Genomic DNA, 17,972 nt, shown 5'->3' on the forward strand with positions numbered 1-17,972 from the left:
ATGTTTGGTCTATCGTACCTAGACATAGAAAATGAACAGTTGGTATTGAATAATATCATTTCAAAAGTGACAGTGACAGTGACATATGAATATTTGTGTTTAAATGAATGAACCTATTTTCAGTTTAGATACTGGTACAAATAGCATTTAGTTTTTGACTAAACATTTACTTGTTTCACTGCAATATTCATATACATGTATATTTGCTTACACGTGCAATTCCTTATGAAAATTGCATGTCTATTTCCAATCTAAATCTGGGGTGTTTCGACCAACTAGCACCCTTAGCACCATTGACCAGGTCCTTTATCGAGGAACGGGGCGCCATATCCAAATTTTTATCTCTCTCAATTGATATGAAGCAAGGACAATTGATCATTCAACCCAAATAATTGAGAAAAAAGTAATCTCATAAATAATATTATTAATCTTCAATAAGGTTTCATCATCAATCTCAATTGAAAATTTAGCTAGACATGCTTATAAAACTAACTAGAAAATCTAAATGTAAATAAACATCACAACAATATTTTTTAAAAAAAAAAACTAGAGAAAAATATTTACAGTGTTCTCTAGACTTCACTGCAAAACTGAAGATATGAGACGCTGGATCACTATTTTTTCTCTTCTATTTCGTCTGTCCCGTGTGAGTGTGCGCCTGCATTGCAGCCTTGTCCCTTTATTTCGCATACGTCGATGCTTATCTTCTGTATTATGTCCTTCTCGTCATCTTCACGTTTGCTTTGTTCCGTGCATTTCTGGAGTGCAGCCCCTCCCACGTGCTCCTGTAGTGCTTTGCTTCTCTTTTTTTTTTTCTTTTTTTTTTTTCTTTTTTTTTTTTTCATTTTCCATCCGTTTTACATTCGAGACTTGTCCTTTTTTACTTTTTCTATTGAGTCGAGCTACTCTGCTGCCCAAAATAGCCAGCTCAATCTGACCGCTAGGTCAAATTCAACATTTTATTTTTTTTTAATTTTTTAATTCACATTTTATTATCATTTTAAAATATTTTTAAAAAATATAAAAAAATATCAATACACAAATAGTCACTTCTTTAAATATTAAGTAAAAAAAATAAAATACATGAGAGAGTAAAATGAGTGGGTAAAGTAACATTTTTCTTCTATTTTCTATAGAAGTCTATCTTTTGACACACACCTCAACGAAATATACTAATATTAGCCTTACAATTATTCTTCAACTTCAATTCCTAGGTTAAGATAAAATTAGATTTAAAAAAATATATTTCAAAACTAATAAAAACACAAGAATTAACACTACGTATTACATAATTGTGATAATATTTATTTAAATTAATAAAATTATCCACAATTCGACTAATAGTTGATAATATAATCGTGCTTGTATTCAGGTGGGGTGGATATGAAATCAAACTCAATTTTCCGGATTCTGGATCGGACCCAAGAAAACACAAAACAAAAAAACCGAACTGAATGCAGAGCCCTAAGCACCATAAGGCAATAGACTTCGTTTTTCACTTAAAATTAGCATTCTCAATTACCCGAATAGGGATTTTAACTTGCATGTTTAGTTAGCTACATATTATTTGATAGAAAAATGTTGGATGTAACCGGCTGGAGAAACTGCAGGGTAACCGTGTCCCATGTGGCACTAAATACAACGATATCGTTTCATTTTTTTCTAAAACGGTTCAACGTTCCTTCATCTTCTTCTCAGCGTCTTCAATCTCCTCATTTCTAACTTTCAAACAAAAATGCTCTCTAAGCACAAAAGTTTATTCATCTTCCCCAAGCACTATAAAAAATCTACCTTCCAAAGCTTCGAGAAAAATACAAATTTCAAATAATCGAATCAAATCGAGAAATATCTCAGAATCCAAAAAGAAAGCAGTTCCAAAGAACCGGCAAGAACGCCTTCGATTCCAATTTTGAATCTCACATATCCAAAATTGAAAAACACAGAGGGAGAGGGAGAGGGAAAGGGGAACGTGTTGAGCTAAGCGGCAACAACGTGAAACGAGCTTCTAGTTTCGCAGTCGAGATTTATTTTCATTGGACAGATAAAAAGAGTAAAAAACTAAAAGAAAAAATCTTCTTAAAATAAACTGTGATGCTAAACGTGAAACTATTTACCTTTTGTAATCTACAGACAAAAAATTTTAAGGTGGAGGCCATTTCTCATAGAAAAAACCTTGAAAATTTCATGCGAAGATTTCTGCAGTCCTTAGAGCTTTTTAAGGAGAATGAGACGAAGAAGCTAGCAATTTTCACAGCATTTGCTCTCTCTCAGAAGCTTTCTGGTCTTCCACCAAAGACTATGTTCCAACTACTGCTTAAGGATAACCTTGTGGACAAAGGGATAGTTCTTTTATTTATTACAGATTTCTTTGAGGAATATCTGATTGAAAATAGTCTTGATGATTTGATTTCTATAGTGAAGCGGGGTAAACTGGAAGAAAATCTTCTGAACTTTTTCCCATCTGCAAAGCAATCTCCTGAGGATTTCAACGGTTCCTGTCTTCTTCATCATGTTCTCTAATTTCCTTTCATCTATTTTTTTTAATAATATATTAACTGACATGGCAGCCGATTCCCCCGCGGTGGTATATACATACCCAAAAACTTAGATAAAAAGTATCCTATTTCATTCACACATCAATCAGACTGGATGAATTAAACTTGAGTTCCCGTCAGTTCCAAACGAGTTAATCAGGTTACAAAAACAAAAATTCGTTTCATTAACGACCAGAATTATTAAATACAATTGTAATGCAATTCATCATAACGAATCGGAAAATGGTTCCACTGGAGTGTTAACATAGGAAATTGGCCTGCTCACTAAAATTATTTTCAACCGCAAGTCAACAAAATTTTAAATAATACTGAAATCTTTTTCTTTTCCTGGCCTTCCATGAAATGGCTTGAACCAAGCTACATCAGAACCAAATCTAAAATCGATGTCAACCCCGAGTTATTCTCCATTCTATGAACTTCATCATGTCTGTATTCCCAACTCAACGCCTTTTGAACTTCATCAACCCTAAATCAAAGCAATTCGAATCTTGGTTTTATCATAGAATATTTTGCCCACAGATAACCATTGAGAGACCTTGGTCAATTTGCCTGCTGATGCTGGCTGTTGGCCGCCGTACGGCTGTCTGAGAAACAATTTAACAAAGCTCTGATCAAGGGAATTTGAGCATAAAAACAAAGTAATCTGGCATCAAAACAAGCTTGCTCAAGAGCTTCAGTTCATAGTGGATTTGCATGGCTCTGATCAAGGGACAAATCTCACAGAAATGAACAAGGTTTATGTAAAGAATTATGTTTCTCGAGTCATTGCACAATCACATAATGGACCTTTAAACTTAACCAGTAGACCGTAAAAGCCAAGTTCTTACCTACCTGAGAACAGATCATCAATCCCAATGCAAGTTAGACGTTCTTTTTGCTCTGGTTCTTGCAGAAGCATTTGATCAAGTCAACTGGGATTGTACGTATACGGGGTGGCCAACAACTTATCACCCAAAGGATTCTGTAGATCAGAGTAGGAAGAAATTAAAATTAAGAATCCTGTAATAGTTGGGGGAGCAAAAATCAAGTTTCCTTCCATCACTGACAAAGGTAAGAGAAGCAGCCAGGATGAACTGTAGATTATATGTAGTATGCTAAAGTTTCCAACTAGCAGAGAAGTTTCTTCACACAGTTAAAAAAGAGAAACAAGTTAAAGGCTTGAAATTACAAACATATATGATAAATAAGGCTCTCAGTACAATTTTCTGGACATGAGAATCCTTAAAACACCATATATGAAGGAAAATGTGAGAGCTGCCTGAATAAATAGAAAACAGTAATTGAACTGACAACTGGTGGGTCATTCAACTTGTAAAGAACAATTTGCATTAGCCTATCAAATGTATTGATCAGCGTTCGTTTATAGAGAACCCAAGAGAAAGACTAACAACTGGATTGCTTTTCCATCTCTTGGGGGGAGAAAAGCTAAGACAACAGTAGAATACAATATTTTATTGCAGAATTTTTTATAGAGCACATGCCAACTCCAAGAATATAAACACAGAAATCACCCAAGTGTTCAAATTGTCAAGCAATCCCGATTAATCAGACATTATACTTATGTGCTAAGCGAATCAGAAAAATTGTCTAGTAATTTACTTCAAGGAAAATTTTCCTCTGTCAAGCGTTTCTCAATGAAGGCATTAGAGTGGAGAACATGGAGAACCTAAGGTTCATCCAGACTGACCACAAACGACTCCAACCATCTTCCTGTCAGATATAACCCAAAGTTTATAAGTAAATTCTCTGCATTATTAAGAATAAAACAGAGGTTGTTTCACAGAAAAGAAAAAAAAAAAAAGAGTAATACAACTGTTCCATCAAGGAAGATCTCAATGGATTCACAATTTTATGTTAAGTCTACCAGCAATCAATGAAAAAGAAATAGACCCACCTGAGAGTCCATCAACTCTAAGCAACAGCAACGACCAACAGTTGCCCTTATAACAATCATCCCAGATGTGCCCACTGCCCAGTATTAATTGGATATCCCAAAAGTCTTTCTAATCTTCCTCCCACTTGCTTCACGATTCAGCATACTAATCTGTTTCTGGTTAAAAGCCCTATTACTCCAGAACACCTGATAGTTATCACAATGGCACCGAATGTGCTTGCTAAGATCTTGATCCAAATAGGATAGCACTTGAAAAGCCAAATGCAAATCATTAATGTAACAAACAAACCAATTGAATTTTCAAAATCAAATGATTGATGTAGTCACCAAGCTGAATTTTTTGAAAAAAGAAAAAACATTAATGAAATAGACGAGCCAATCGAATTTTTGAGCGAAGCTTCCTGGCTTCACTTGTAAACCCTGAATAACAAAGACCATCAAGGACAGCATGTTGGGTAGACTTGAGAATTTTCATGCCGCCTTTTATGCAAGTCAGCAAAAGCTTGGACGCACAACGGAACCTCCCTGCCTTACAAAGATTGTGCACAACCGAGGTGTACGTAAAAGAATCCCTAATCTCCATAGATTCAAACATTTTCATTGCACCATCAACAAGACCAGCTTTACACAACCCATCAATCATACAATTACATGCAACCAAGTTTGAATCATAGCCCAAAGTATTGATAAAACTCAAATGTCGTTGAGCCCCTTCAATATTGCCAGCCTTGCACAATCCATCAATTATAATTGTGTGGGTGTACTTGTCACAATCCAAACCTCCTTTCTCTATCTCATCTACCAACTTAAAGGCTTCTTCCAACTTACCTCCTTTACAATACATATTAATTAGGGTGTTATAAGACACTAAATCAAGCTCAATGCCATTCTTGACCATCTGCTCCATGTAATCATTTGCCTCTTTTATCTTACCATTCTTAACTAAAGCACTGATGACAGTGCAGTATGCAAAGCCATCAAATGTGTAGCCTTTATTCTTCATCTCTGATAAGATCTCAAGCCCTTGTTCAAACTGCCTAGATTTAAAGCAGCATTTCATAACTGTAGTGTAGGTTATGGCATTTGGTTGATGACCCGAGTCCCCCAGCTCCTTGAGGATCCTTCTTGCTGCCCCTAATCTGCCTGCCTTGCAAAGCCCATCAATTAGAATATTATAAGTCACTAAATGGGGAACAAACTTATGACGCTGTAAATTCCTAAATAATCCAAGGGCATTATCTGTGTAACCATTTTTACAAAGACCGTTGATCATAATATTAAATGTAGCAGGACAGGGAGAACGATTGCTAAGTATAATATCTCGGAAAACCCTATAAGCTTCATCCGGTTTTCCTGATTTAAAGAAGCAATGCATCAAAGTGTTGTAACTCCATACATCAGGAGGTATACCCACTTGAAGCATTTCTTCAAATAGATCCAAGGATCGTGGTAACAAGCACTTCCTGGAAGCACCAGCTAGCAAACAATTGTATGTAATAACATCTGGACTTATCCCAGCTTCTCTCATTCTATGAAGAATTGAATAAGCTGCATCAATGCTGATAATTCTACAATATGCATCAATCAGTGTATTGTAAGTTACCACATCCGGAAGTACCCCTAATCTTATACCATCAATTATAACCACCTCAGCTCTTTCCAGTTGCTTAGTTTTACAAAATGAAGCTATGCATATATTCAACAACCTAGTAGACAATCTGAAAGTCATTATTTGCTTCACCCCCCAAGTAACTAGCAACGAGACCTGCAATCACAAATACCACGTGTAAGATATATTGCATTAATTACATATTATATAACTGATAACGAATAAATCAACTAGCAAACAATTGAATGTAATAACATCTGGACTTATCCCAGGTTCTTTCATTCTATGAAGAATTGAATAAGCTGCATTAATGCTGAAAATTCTACAATATGCATTAATCAGTGTATTGTAAGATACCACATCCGGAAGTAGTCCTAATCTTATACCAGCAATTATAACCACCTTAGCTCTTTCCAGTTGCTTAGTTTTACAAAATCAAGCAATACATATATCCAACAACCTAGTAGACAATCTGAAACTCATTATTATTATTATTATTATTATTATTATTAGTATTTTTAGTAATTTTTTATAAGACCTGTTTTGAGATAGTGATTTTATTTTAGTGAGATTCTTCCGCCCTCTTCAAACCCGTATACCTCTCAGTGTTAATTTCCTAGTTGAAAACCTTCCTAATTGGTAATCAATTCACACAAGCAAAACCCTAGTATAAATCCTCTTTTCCCCACAACAGTCCCTCCAAGAACCTCCCCACGGAAAATCAATTTTTCTCCTACATCTTAAACCAGAGCTACACAGCAACCAAGCACCTACCTCTCGGAAACCACCACAGAGCACGCCGACGGTGATCCCTCCTTCCTCCAAGACGTGCGTCGACCCCTAAACCTCTCTCCGTTGCTCTCTCTCCACTGTCAACAATCAAACAGCCCCCGTGTGTTTAGCTCAGCCCACTGTCGACCACAGGGAACGTCGGGACAGGACACTACCGATCTCTCTCGGTGAGTTGAATCCTTCCCTGTCGCACGATGCTCCTCTCGTAAGCCACTGTGCTTCGTTTTATTGTTTTGTTTTCAGCTTTCCCAAAAAGTGCATACTTTTTTTTTATTATTACGAAAACACCCTCCCTTGGCCTTTGAAAGCCTTGGACACTAGTAAACCTTAATTTACACCTCGGTCCTCATTTGCAAGTCACAGCAGGATGACAGGATGTATGTATATTGGGCTTTGGCTGATGTAATTCTCGTGTTGAATTTAATCTCTTGTTGGTTTTATTGTATTTCAGAAATTATTATATATTTTAGAACATTGGCATTGAATTAGCCAATTACTTTTTCATTTTTAAATTTAGTAAATATCATTCATATTTACTTCACATTAAATTAACTAAATTGTTTTCTTCCAAACTATAAGCTACAGTAAATTCATTCTTCTTTTCAAATATGAAAAGAATTATAACAAATCTAAAAATATTTTTTGAAATTATTATATTATAGATATGTGATTTTTATTCATATGAAATTTTATCATCTATATACATATGAAATTATTATATTATAAATTGTTAAATTGTAAAAATAAAAATGAATATGATTGTTGGAGGTCATTGAAAATTATAAAAATAAAATATAAATTAATTAAAAAAATATAAATAATAAAAAATAATAATATTTTATTATTATAGAAAGTGTGATGACTAATCTAATGTAGACTTCAAATTTTGAATAATTAGCTAAAAATGAAAAAGTTACATATTAGTTAAAATTTAAAGAATATGATAACCAATTCAATGCTAATGCTCTTATGTGGCTTGACTTCACGTGGACTTATGTTTAAATTGGGCTGGTTGCTTTTACAGAAAAGCCCTTTAATATTGTTTTATATGAGCTTAATTTTACTTGGACAAATATTAGCTCAAAAACCTTATTTTTCAAAAAATGCTTAGGAGTTAAATTATGTTATTAAGTATTAATATTTTTACAAATCAATTTACAGGAGTATTTTATAAGGGTTTAGATTTTATTTTCTTAAGCGTTTAGAACATAATTAAAACTATGTTATAAATTGAGATTTTCACAGCTTGTCTAATAGATCTGTATAAAGCCTAATTTACAATACTAAGTATATTTGAAAGATTAAATATGGTATTACCATTTAAGTAATTATATGATATTTATATTTATTGAATTCAGAATATAGTTGAATATTTTGTTAGATTAAAGTTGATGATATGTATTTAATTGAGTAGAATGATACGACACATTCTTTTAGAAATTTAGTAACGTCTAGTACCTAGTAAAGGTAACAAGCTACGAAGTAGGATCTAAGAAGTAACGCTAAGGGCTAAGTAGCATGATCATAACTTTATGTGTGCTATAAATATTCTGTTTTTGCATGAAAAATGTGATGTTTACCTATAGGACTATGTTCATTTGGGTTCCGGCTTGGGAATCCAGGTATACCCGAACTGAAACATGAGTTTCAAACTCGGGCCGAAACTCGGATGAATCTGAATTTTTTAAAACCAGCATTCCAGGTTCCGGGTTGAACCCTTTTTTTTTATTTACATAAAAGCCTACATTGTTTATCTGATATTGATGTAGCATTTGAATGATTTTATAAAATCAAATCAAATCAAAATGCATGCGACATACACAATGCAATCCACTACATATTACATTGTTTGAATAAATTTGCTAAGAATATTACAAAACACATACATTGCTTTAATCAAACTCCAATACACAAAAATAAACTACAAAACTTGGTCTTCTGTTTTTTCATACTCTTTGTTCCTTCTTGCTACCATCCGTTCTTTTTTTTTTCCAAAAATTGGTCTTATGTTAACCTAACGTGCTTCTAAGCTTTTTTTCCTAAGCTACTGCTAGGGGTGAAAGTTGGTCGTTTTGAACAGAGAAACTGACCGAACCTGGTTCAGTCCAGACCGGACCAACTTGAGACCAAGACTTGTCGATCTCAATCTCGAAAATAGGGGAATGAGATTTTTCGGTTTGGTCCTAGTCCAGGGGTTTCCCACCTCAGACCGGACCGACCAAATTTAAGAAATATATATTATAAAATAATTGTATAATTAATCATGTAATTTTCATCTAACATATCACCATTAAAAATATAAAATTTTAAATATGTTATTAACAAATTAATATTCCATCAATTAACTTGTAACAACCCGATCCTAAGATTAGGCCATAGATAAGTTTTATGTAACTATAAATATTTTATTATTATTATTATTATTATTATTATTATTATTATTATTATTATTATAATTTTAACAGATTTTACATTCGTTAATTTTAATAGGGTTATTGTTATATTGTTATTGGTATTTTATATATATGACCCTTTGGATTTTTCAATAGCCACTAGAGTTCTTCTGTTTCTTTAAGCCTTGTTTCTTCCTATCTCCACCCCTCATCCTTATCTCCTAATTGATTGTATCTCCTAATTGATCATCCTAATGGAAAACAAACTCAAAAAATCTGATCATCAATCCTCCATTCTCCCTCTATAAAATTTCATGAAGCCTCTGTATTCAATACAACACAAAACAATAGACCTTCCCCATGCACATCTCAGCCTTACTTCATAACAAACCACTGTCGCATGGAACAAGCAAAACACAAAGCACACCCATGCCATGGAAAAAGCCAACCACCACCCCAGTGAGCCACCCGTGATCTGGACTGTGGCCAAATAACTCTGACACCCCGCCATTCATGTAAACTTCCACCGCTAGCAGCTCCAAAAGTCGACCAACGTGAGCCTAAAACATGCACGAACATAGCCTTGTTTTACACCCATCGAATAGAGCACCATTAGCAGCAATTGGAAATGGGTCGCGACTCGACGACAGAACCACCGCAGCAACTCCACTGCCCAGACCATGCATGACCGTGAAGACCTCCAAGCACTGTCACACTGTTAGGGATCACGATCTTCTCCCTAAACACTAAGGACCAAGAGCTCGCCTTGGTGGTGATGATGATCAAGTGACCTTGCGAACTTGCTTGGCCTTCAACTTCCGTGGCAATAAAGGGTTCCTAGGTTGATGAAGGTTTAGTGTTTGAGTGATTGAATGATAATGATGATGGAATGGGGGTGTTCTAAGTGTTTGGTGAATGCAATACAATGTGGGTCGACTATGGCTTGATCTTGAGTGTGGTGCCGAGTTGATGGAGGCTAGGGTTGATGGAGTGAAGTGAGGTTAGAGTTTGAGATGGTTGGCTAGGGTTTCGGGTGCAAGGCAACTAGGGTTGCCGAAAGGGAGATTGGGAGATGTTTTAGGAAAGATTCCTAAGTGGTAAGAATCTTTTTAGAAAGGAAGAGGGATTCGGGTTTAGCTAGTATGATAAGTCAAGAATTGACTTGAGATATTTTAGGAAGGGAGAGATTTAAGGAATTGATGATAAATGACAATTCCTTAAATCAAGGGATTGGATTTGGAAGAAGTCAAGGCTGCCAACAAGGTAAAAGTTACCTTATATGGACTGAGGGATGGGGCAAAGGTTGGTGAAAGTTAGAAGAAGGAAAGAATTGTGATGTAGCCGAATATGGTAAGTAGAGTATTTCGGCTAGGGCTAAATGGGATTGTAACACCCCGCTTTACAAAAAGACATTTTATAATATTCGGGGAGTCAATGTGCTACTACTAAACTTAAACTTAAAAGCTTTTATTTTTCTTACAAAGCGCTAGATGCAAAAGATTTCCATAAATAAACAAACTTCAATAAATACTGAAAATCCAAAATAAAGTCTGCGGAAGCACTTATTTTAAAAAAAATACGAAGTCTCATGTGCTTCTCAAAATAATTTATTTAAACCTTAAACTATAAAACTAATCACAGCATAATTTGTCTAGGCCCCTGCCTCACCTCCTGGGTTCAAGTCCTATCATGCAGACTCATCCTCATAAATGTCATCACCTGGGTGGTTTAGAAACATAAAAATATACAAAAAAATGAGTCGAATACTCAATAAGCAACACATCATACAGTAAACATAATAAACATAAGGTTTCTTGGAAAATGTGCATACTCACAAATTCATATGTAATTAACATGAATATGAACATGGACTTATCTTTCACTTATCATAGGCCGTTACCCACTGTTGACCCCCGTGAGTTAGGGTTAGCGAATCTAAATAGATTCTGATTCCGCCCATGGCCGCGAGTTGTGGAATCCATACATAAAGAAGATATACTGGGTGCACCACTAACATGCACGACCTGGCAATGCAATATGCCCATAACATAGGTACCGTCTTCATACCATAACATAGGTCATTACATATTTTATCATAATCATACTTGCATACTTGTCATTTCATAGATTTCAAATGAAATCGCATTTTTCATAAATGTCGTGATACATGTTTCCTTACATGAAAGCATGACCTTTCATAAATAATTTTATCCGTAACCCTCAGATAAAATCATAACTTTTCATAAATAATTTTATGCATAACCCTCACATAAAATCATGCATGACTTTTCATAATTATTTTAATGATCTTCACATAAAATCATGATTTAGGTACGTAAAAAAAAGGCTTCCAATGAAGGGCATACATGCATAATATTTTTATATAAAAAAAACAAGCAGTTTACCATACATACGTGTAAGGGTATGATCATGCTACTTACCTTGCAATGCTAATCCACTATTTTCAGCACGTAGTCGGTCGCCTATAAAAAATAAACACGAAATTTTTCATAAATTTCTAATCAAACCTGTGACTTTATTTAAAACCTAAACTACTAAAATAGTCTATATTTCCTAAACCTAGATTCTTCTTAACACTAAAATATTCTCATCTTTTAATCCTAAATAGGCATGGGTAATTTTGGAAAAACAACATACTAGACATGGGCATTTTGGGAAAACAATACAAAGGGGCATTTTTGTAATTTAACTAACCCACCTAAAATTTATTTTACGGGTTGCATGCATTCAGGATGGGTTTACGTGTGAGGCAAAGGGCAGGGGCTTACCTTGATCAACAACTAGCGGGCAGCTCGTAGCTGGGCGCGATGGCAACTCCGGCGAGTGGGCCACTATGCAACTAAGAGAGAGAGAGACGGAGAGTGAGAGAGACGAGATGAACGAGAGGAGGAGGACACGGCTTGAGGGAGAGGAGGCAGGTTACCGAGAGAAGGCTGTGGTATTTTCACCGTGCGTTCTGAGGAGGTGTTGCCAAACTTGGCAATGTTGACTGCTATGGTGGTTGAGGGTGGTTCATGGCTGGGCAGCTTGCAAAGGGAAGAGACGTGCTTTATTTTTGGATGCAAGAACAGAGGTATTTCAATGAGGTTGCTTTTCACTATGGGTTCACTGCTGACTTTGGTGGTGAGGACTACTTTATGGTGGTTCTCGGTTTCACGTTGGCTGGGCAGTGGGCTGGTGATTTCATGGCTTCTACATTGGACGTGGACTGACCAGGTGCTGCGGCGTGGTCTTCATGGGTTGGGGAGAAAACGTGGCATTGTTGGATAGATGTGAGGTGGCTCACGGTGCAGTTTATGGAAGCTGGACGGTGGCAATGATTCGTTGCCGTGAGGTTAAAGCAGATGAGAGGAGTTAGGGCGCATTGGTCGTGCGTGCTGGTTGGTGCTGTGTGGGTGCATGGGTTTGGTTTCCATGGTAATTCACGAATAGGAAGCAGCATGGGAGGCAGTGGCTATTCTTTTCATGTGGGAGGGCTAACAATATTTATAGGCTTAGCTGGTTGAGAATCAAAAGGAAAACCCAAGAGAAGGAGAGACGTGCATCTGCATGTGAGTGGAGCGGTGGGTAAAGACTTATAATAGTTGGTATGGTTTAGGAGTCTTAATGGAGATAGAACTCTACAATAATCTGCTAAGTGGGAGACGTGTGGCAAAGGGTTTTGTTTGAGTTTTTTTGGCATTTGACTCATCCTCTAAAATAATCCAATATGTTCCACAAAATTTCTCCGTACATAAAAATTTCCACCTTAAAAATATTATTTCATGGGAAGCCCTAAAACAAAATCAATATTTGCCAAAATAAAAATCCTAGGCCCGTAGTCTATTTTAAAAAAAAATACTCAAACACTCAATTGGGCTTCTAATATAATTGGCCCATTAACCTAATTTTAGCCTCGATGAAATTATCTATAATTTATCCATAATAATATTGGGTCGGGTCGTTACAGGGATGGATGAAGGATAATTATGGAAAGTAGGGCAAACACAAGGGTCGGTCGAATGGTGTATGTGGAAAGATCAAATGGGTGGATGGATAGTGTTGTTGGTAAAATAACACTAAGAACTCACAAGAACAATGCACATAACATAATAAGATCAATGAAGAGAAAATGGAAGACAAGAGATGAACTAAATAATACTCATAAGATTGATAACTTGAATCACAGTTATTCATGAATTGCAAATTGTGATTCTCTTTTTAGGGATTCATGAATTATATCCCAAAGAGCCCAAGTGCTAAGCACCAAAAATGATCTCAAGAACAATAAGCCGTCCACAAAGGGAATTATCAAAATATGTAAATAAAATGACTAAGGGTCCTATTTATAAAAATAAAAATAAAAGGAAAGCAAATAATATAGGTTGCAAGGGTCAAGGTGGCCCATGGCTTGCATTGGCCCATGGATGGGCTAAGATGGTTCATGACCCTCGGTTGGGCTGGTCTGGTCCATGGTTGGTGGGCACGACATGACTTGCTGATGGGCATAGTATGGTGTCATGCAAGGGCCTGCTGGTGGGCATGGCATGGTGTCGTGCAAGGCCTACTGATAGTCTTAGCAGTGAGCCATGTGTGCGTGCTGCATGACCTAGACAGGTGGCCTGGGCGTTGGCTCGGCATCACCCAGGCTGGTGGCTTGGGCGTTAGTGCTACAAGTCATGGGCTGGAACCATGCGCTGGATGGCATGCCTAGTGGGCATGCCACTGGCCTTGCCTGCATGGTACTGGCTGGAGTCATGTGCTGGATGGCATACCTGCTAAGACATGCCACTAACCTCGCTGGCATGATGGGCGTGCGGTGCATGGATGTGTGGTGCAGCAGCATGTGTATGGGCGTGCGCAGGGCCATGCGGCTCAAGGGCATGCGCATGGGCGTGCGCATGCCAGGCTATGCCCTGGGCTGCGCACGACCACTAGCCTCGTTGGGCCTATGGCCAGGCATACGCATGTCATGCGCAAGTTGGCCTGCTTGCTTGGCGCCCCGTGCATGTCAAGGCAAGGGCCAAGGATGCATGTAGGCTGGCCGTGGGGCTGTCCTTGTATGTCAAGGGCAGTGTCAAGGCGTGGCCCTGAGCCACTTTCCTAGGGGTTCTAACCAATGTTTTGAATACCGTACCGATCAAGGCACTAGAACGAAATATTTCAGTATCGGTATCGTTTCGTGTACCGTTTTGAGATAGTCGATATATGAATAAATTATATATATAAATATATATATTATATTCCAAAATAACAGTCTATATATGAATAAATTATATATAAATACATATATATAAATTATAAATAGCCTAGTCTGAATTGAGGGTCAAAAAATAAACTTGTAGTTTGAAAAAATGAAAAAAAAATTGAAGGCCGAAATTGAGGCCGGTATGGGCCAGTATTTGGGCCAGTACGAAACGTGTAGGGTACCTATACCGGTGAAACGTGTATTTGGGCCGGTACGAAATGTGTGGTGGCGAAAATTTCGGCCGTACCGGCCAATATGGTACGAAATTCAAAACAGTGGTTCTAACACACATGTACACCACGCTGCGACTTCTTGCACCCGTAGGCAAGCACCTTGATGCTGCCAGTCCAGGTTGTTTCGCCACCACCCATCGCCTGGGATAACTTAGGCTTCACAGAAACCGTCGGCCGATTATTTCCTGTCAAACCCACATCTTCCAGGTAAGCCCACGACCACTGCCAACCTCCTCTCTCTCTCAGTTGTTTTCAGCTTGACAGAACTCTCCCTCTCTAACTATCGCTCCCTCTCTCGGCGTCGCACTACCCTGCCTAAAGGAACCCAGTCGCGCCGCCTTGACTCCCAACCGCCTGAGCCACGGTGCCATGCAACTCCTCCCCTCGATGAGTTTCGGCTCTGTCCCACGCCTCTCTCCCGAGTCTCTGTTTCTCTTCATATGATATATATTGTGTTTTAGGTTTTCAATAGGTGTTAATTGATAAAATTACAATTATGCCCTTTTTAATCTAGTATCTTGAAGGATTGTTTTAAGTATAAAAACATTTATAACCTTACATTTAAGTATATGTTAATTATAAATATTATTACGTCATTTTATTTGAAGTTGAGTTGGGCATAATATTTCAAGTTGAGTTTAGTTTTATTAAATAAATATATTAGTCATAAGCTCATTTTTATAAGAAAATGCTTAAAGAATTTGAAATATATTTTTAAAGTATATTATTGAACCTAATATTTTAGTTAATATTTCTCTTGTCTGTCTAGTAAGATTTTAATAAAATTATTATGTTATACTTTAAATAGGAAAATTAAGGAATATATTATGAGTTTTGAATAATTATGTTAATAAAGGAAACCTATTTTAAGAATTGAGGGACTTATTTAAAATAGCCCAAGTATTCTACTAAATTATAATATGTTATTAGTATTTAAGTAATTTAAAATATCATGATTTATTGATTATGGTGTTAAGCAAAAGATTTATTTGACTATCTTCTAAATTATGAATTTAATTACGTAGGATATTAGTACATGTTGTTTCTAGACAGATTTAGTGATAGTTAATACTGCATATAGGTGACGAGTTATGAAGTGAGATTCAAGAGGAAGCACAGCAATGTAAGTAATTTGATCACAAATTAGTATCATCACAGTTCAGCTTATATATAAGTATTATTCAAGCTAGTTCATTGACAGCCATTATTATGCACCACTCATGCAAACATGTTATCCAGCATAGCATACAATCATGTCATTCTGCATCATGTTCAAATTCAGAAATTATAATTATGTATGTATTATGTCATGCATCTCATGTGTATAAGACATGTAAGCTATCTTAAGTTCAAATGCAAAATAAGATCAGTTCAATTAATCAGATGGTCATTCAGATGCATGGTACCAATGCAGTTCAGTTTCAAGGTGAATGTGCAAGTCACAGACTCAAGCGTGATCCACCATAGTATGCCAGAATATTATCAGCAGTTCCCCTCGCGGCCGAGGGACGTGGGGCCGGTGCACAACCGCGCACACATAGTTAAGTGTGTTGGCCAGTCAGATCAGTCATTTAAGTCAAATCAGTCGTTTAATTCAAATAAATTATACATGCATAGCATAAATATCAGTATGATAGTCATGAATTTTAAACTCTCAGTATGAAAACTTTTATGAAAACCTTATGTTTATTATATTTACGTTCTAATGGATTTCTTGTTGAGTTTTCGATTCATTTTAGTTTTTTTTTATGTTTTTAACCACCCAGGTGAGGATGATGAATACGAGCAGGAGGTCAGAATTAGGAGCAGTTGATTTAGTTTCAAACCTTCTAGAATAAATTGTTTTTATGATACAAATTTTATTCAGTTTATTCATTTAATATTTTTGTAATACATTTTTTTTCTACAAAATAAATCCTAAGTTCATTTATTAATTATGAGATCTGTTGTCGGGTTTATTTTATGAAAAATACATGACACTTATAACCCTACGAAAATGGGGTGTTACATAACTAATTTATAATATCAAATAATTAATTATATAAGTTAGAAATGTAATTTTCATCTAATTTATTATCGTTGACCATATAAAATAATTTTTTATTCAGTTAGTTACATAATCCACATTAACAATTCACTTAATTTTAATTTAGTATTTTAAATCATTTTTTTATTAATTTATATAAAAAAGAAGAAGAAAAAAAAATAATTGGGCCGGATCGACCGGACTAGACCGATAGCTACCAATTCGATTCAGTCCCTAGGGATGTTCAATCCAATCGAGTCTGAGGAAATTGATAGACCAAAAATTTTGATCCATCACCCCCTGGACCAAACTAGACCGATTTACACCATTAGCTACTACAAATCATGTAACATAAAAAAGTAAATATTAACTATAAAGTATTAATATGAACTTATTAATTAATTAGAATGATAAGAAACGTGACTATGCAACTATAAAGTATGTTGAATGTAACTAATTAATTCCCTTAACCACATAAAATGAAAAATTATCTAATGATTAATGGATTTTGTGTTAAAAAAATGTAAGAAGAAAAGTCCTTTTAAATCAAGGATTGCATTGAATTTAGATTGAAGACTGCAAGAGTTACTACTATACGCGGTAAGAGATGGGAGAGCCTAGCTAACATAAACACCATTACAATAGATGTAGAGCAATCATAAGACAAAAAAAAAAACTTCACGAACTCAACAAACCCTTCATGCTTTACTAGCCTAAAAGACAATTCACACCTAATAAAAAACTTAGCAGTTGACATTCTAAGTTTTTCTATATCATACTTCATTAGACCTTGTGGGCTACTCCGCATCCCTCTTAACACTAGAGGATTAACATTTTTCAACTCCTTTAACTCGAAGAGGGGAAGTCTCACATGCATTCTAGAGGCGATATATCATAGATGAAGTGTCATTCTTGTAGTGTCAACTGTATAACTTAGTGCAATAGTTGCACTGAGCTTTTGGGTTATTATGGTCAATAGGTTGCACTTTAGTAAAGTATTCACAAACCACCAATTGGTTCCTAGGTATTTTTTTTTTTTTATTTCTTTGGTAAATGCGGGATGGAATGGATAGGATGTTATGTATATATGGATGAAGGTGTTGGAAGACTCTCATGCTGCTCCAAATCCACTGGAATTGAAGATGAGTCACCACCAACCCTCTGGATTGTACCGACATTACAACTCACAAAATCTTCTTCCATCTATTATTGAGTAATGAAA

At 36.0% G+C, this 17,972-nt stretch overlaps 1 protein-coding gene across 2 annotated transcripts; it reads right to left on the bottom strand.

The window, feature by feature from the left end:
- Nucleotides 1–2,695: 2,695 nt before the first annotated feature.
- On the bottom strand, nucleotides 2,696–7,075 carry LOC121250336 (putative pentatricopeptide repeat-containing protein At4g17915). 2 transcript variants are annotated; one of them, XM_041149438.1, is made up of 4 exons: nucleotides 6,833–7,075; nucleotides 4,450–6,214; nucleotides 3,387–3,516; nucleotides 2,696–3,139 (listed from the first exon to the last, which is right to left on the bottom strand). In XM_041149438.1, exon 2 carries the CDS (start codon nucleotides 6,176–6,178, stop codon nucleotides 4,808–4,810), a length of 1,371 nt encoding a protein of 456 aa, XP_041005372.1. In that variant the 5' UTR covers nucleotides 6,179–6,214; nucleotides 6,833–7,075; the 3' UTR covers nucleotides 2,696–3,139; nucleotides 3,387–3,516; nucleotides 4,450–4,807. The 2 variants fall into 2 exon arrangements, with proteins under 2 accessions (XP_041005372.1, XP_041005374.1); XM_041149440.1 differs by having other exon boundaries at nucleotides 3,383–3,516.
- Nucleotides 7,076–17,972: the final 10,897 nt, after the last annotated feature.

Source organism: Juglans microcarpa x Juglans regia, chromosome 2D (genome assembly GCF_004785595.1).
Source record: "Juglans microcarpa x Juglans regia isolate MS1-56 chromosome 2D, Jm3101_v1.0, whole genome shotgun sequence".
Lineage (NCBI taxonomy): Eukaryota > Viridiplantae > Streptophyta > Magnoliopsida > Fagales > Juglandaceae > Juglans > Juglans microcarpa x Juglans regia.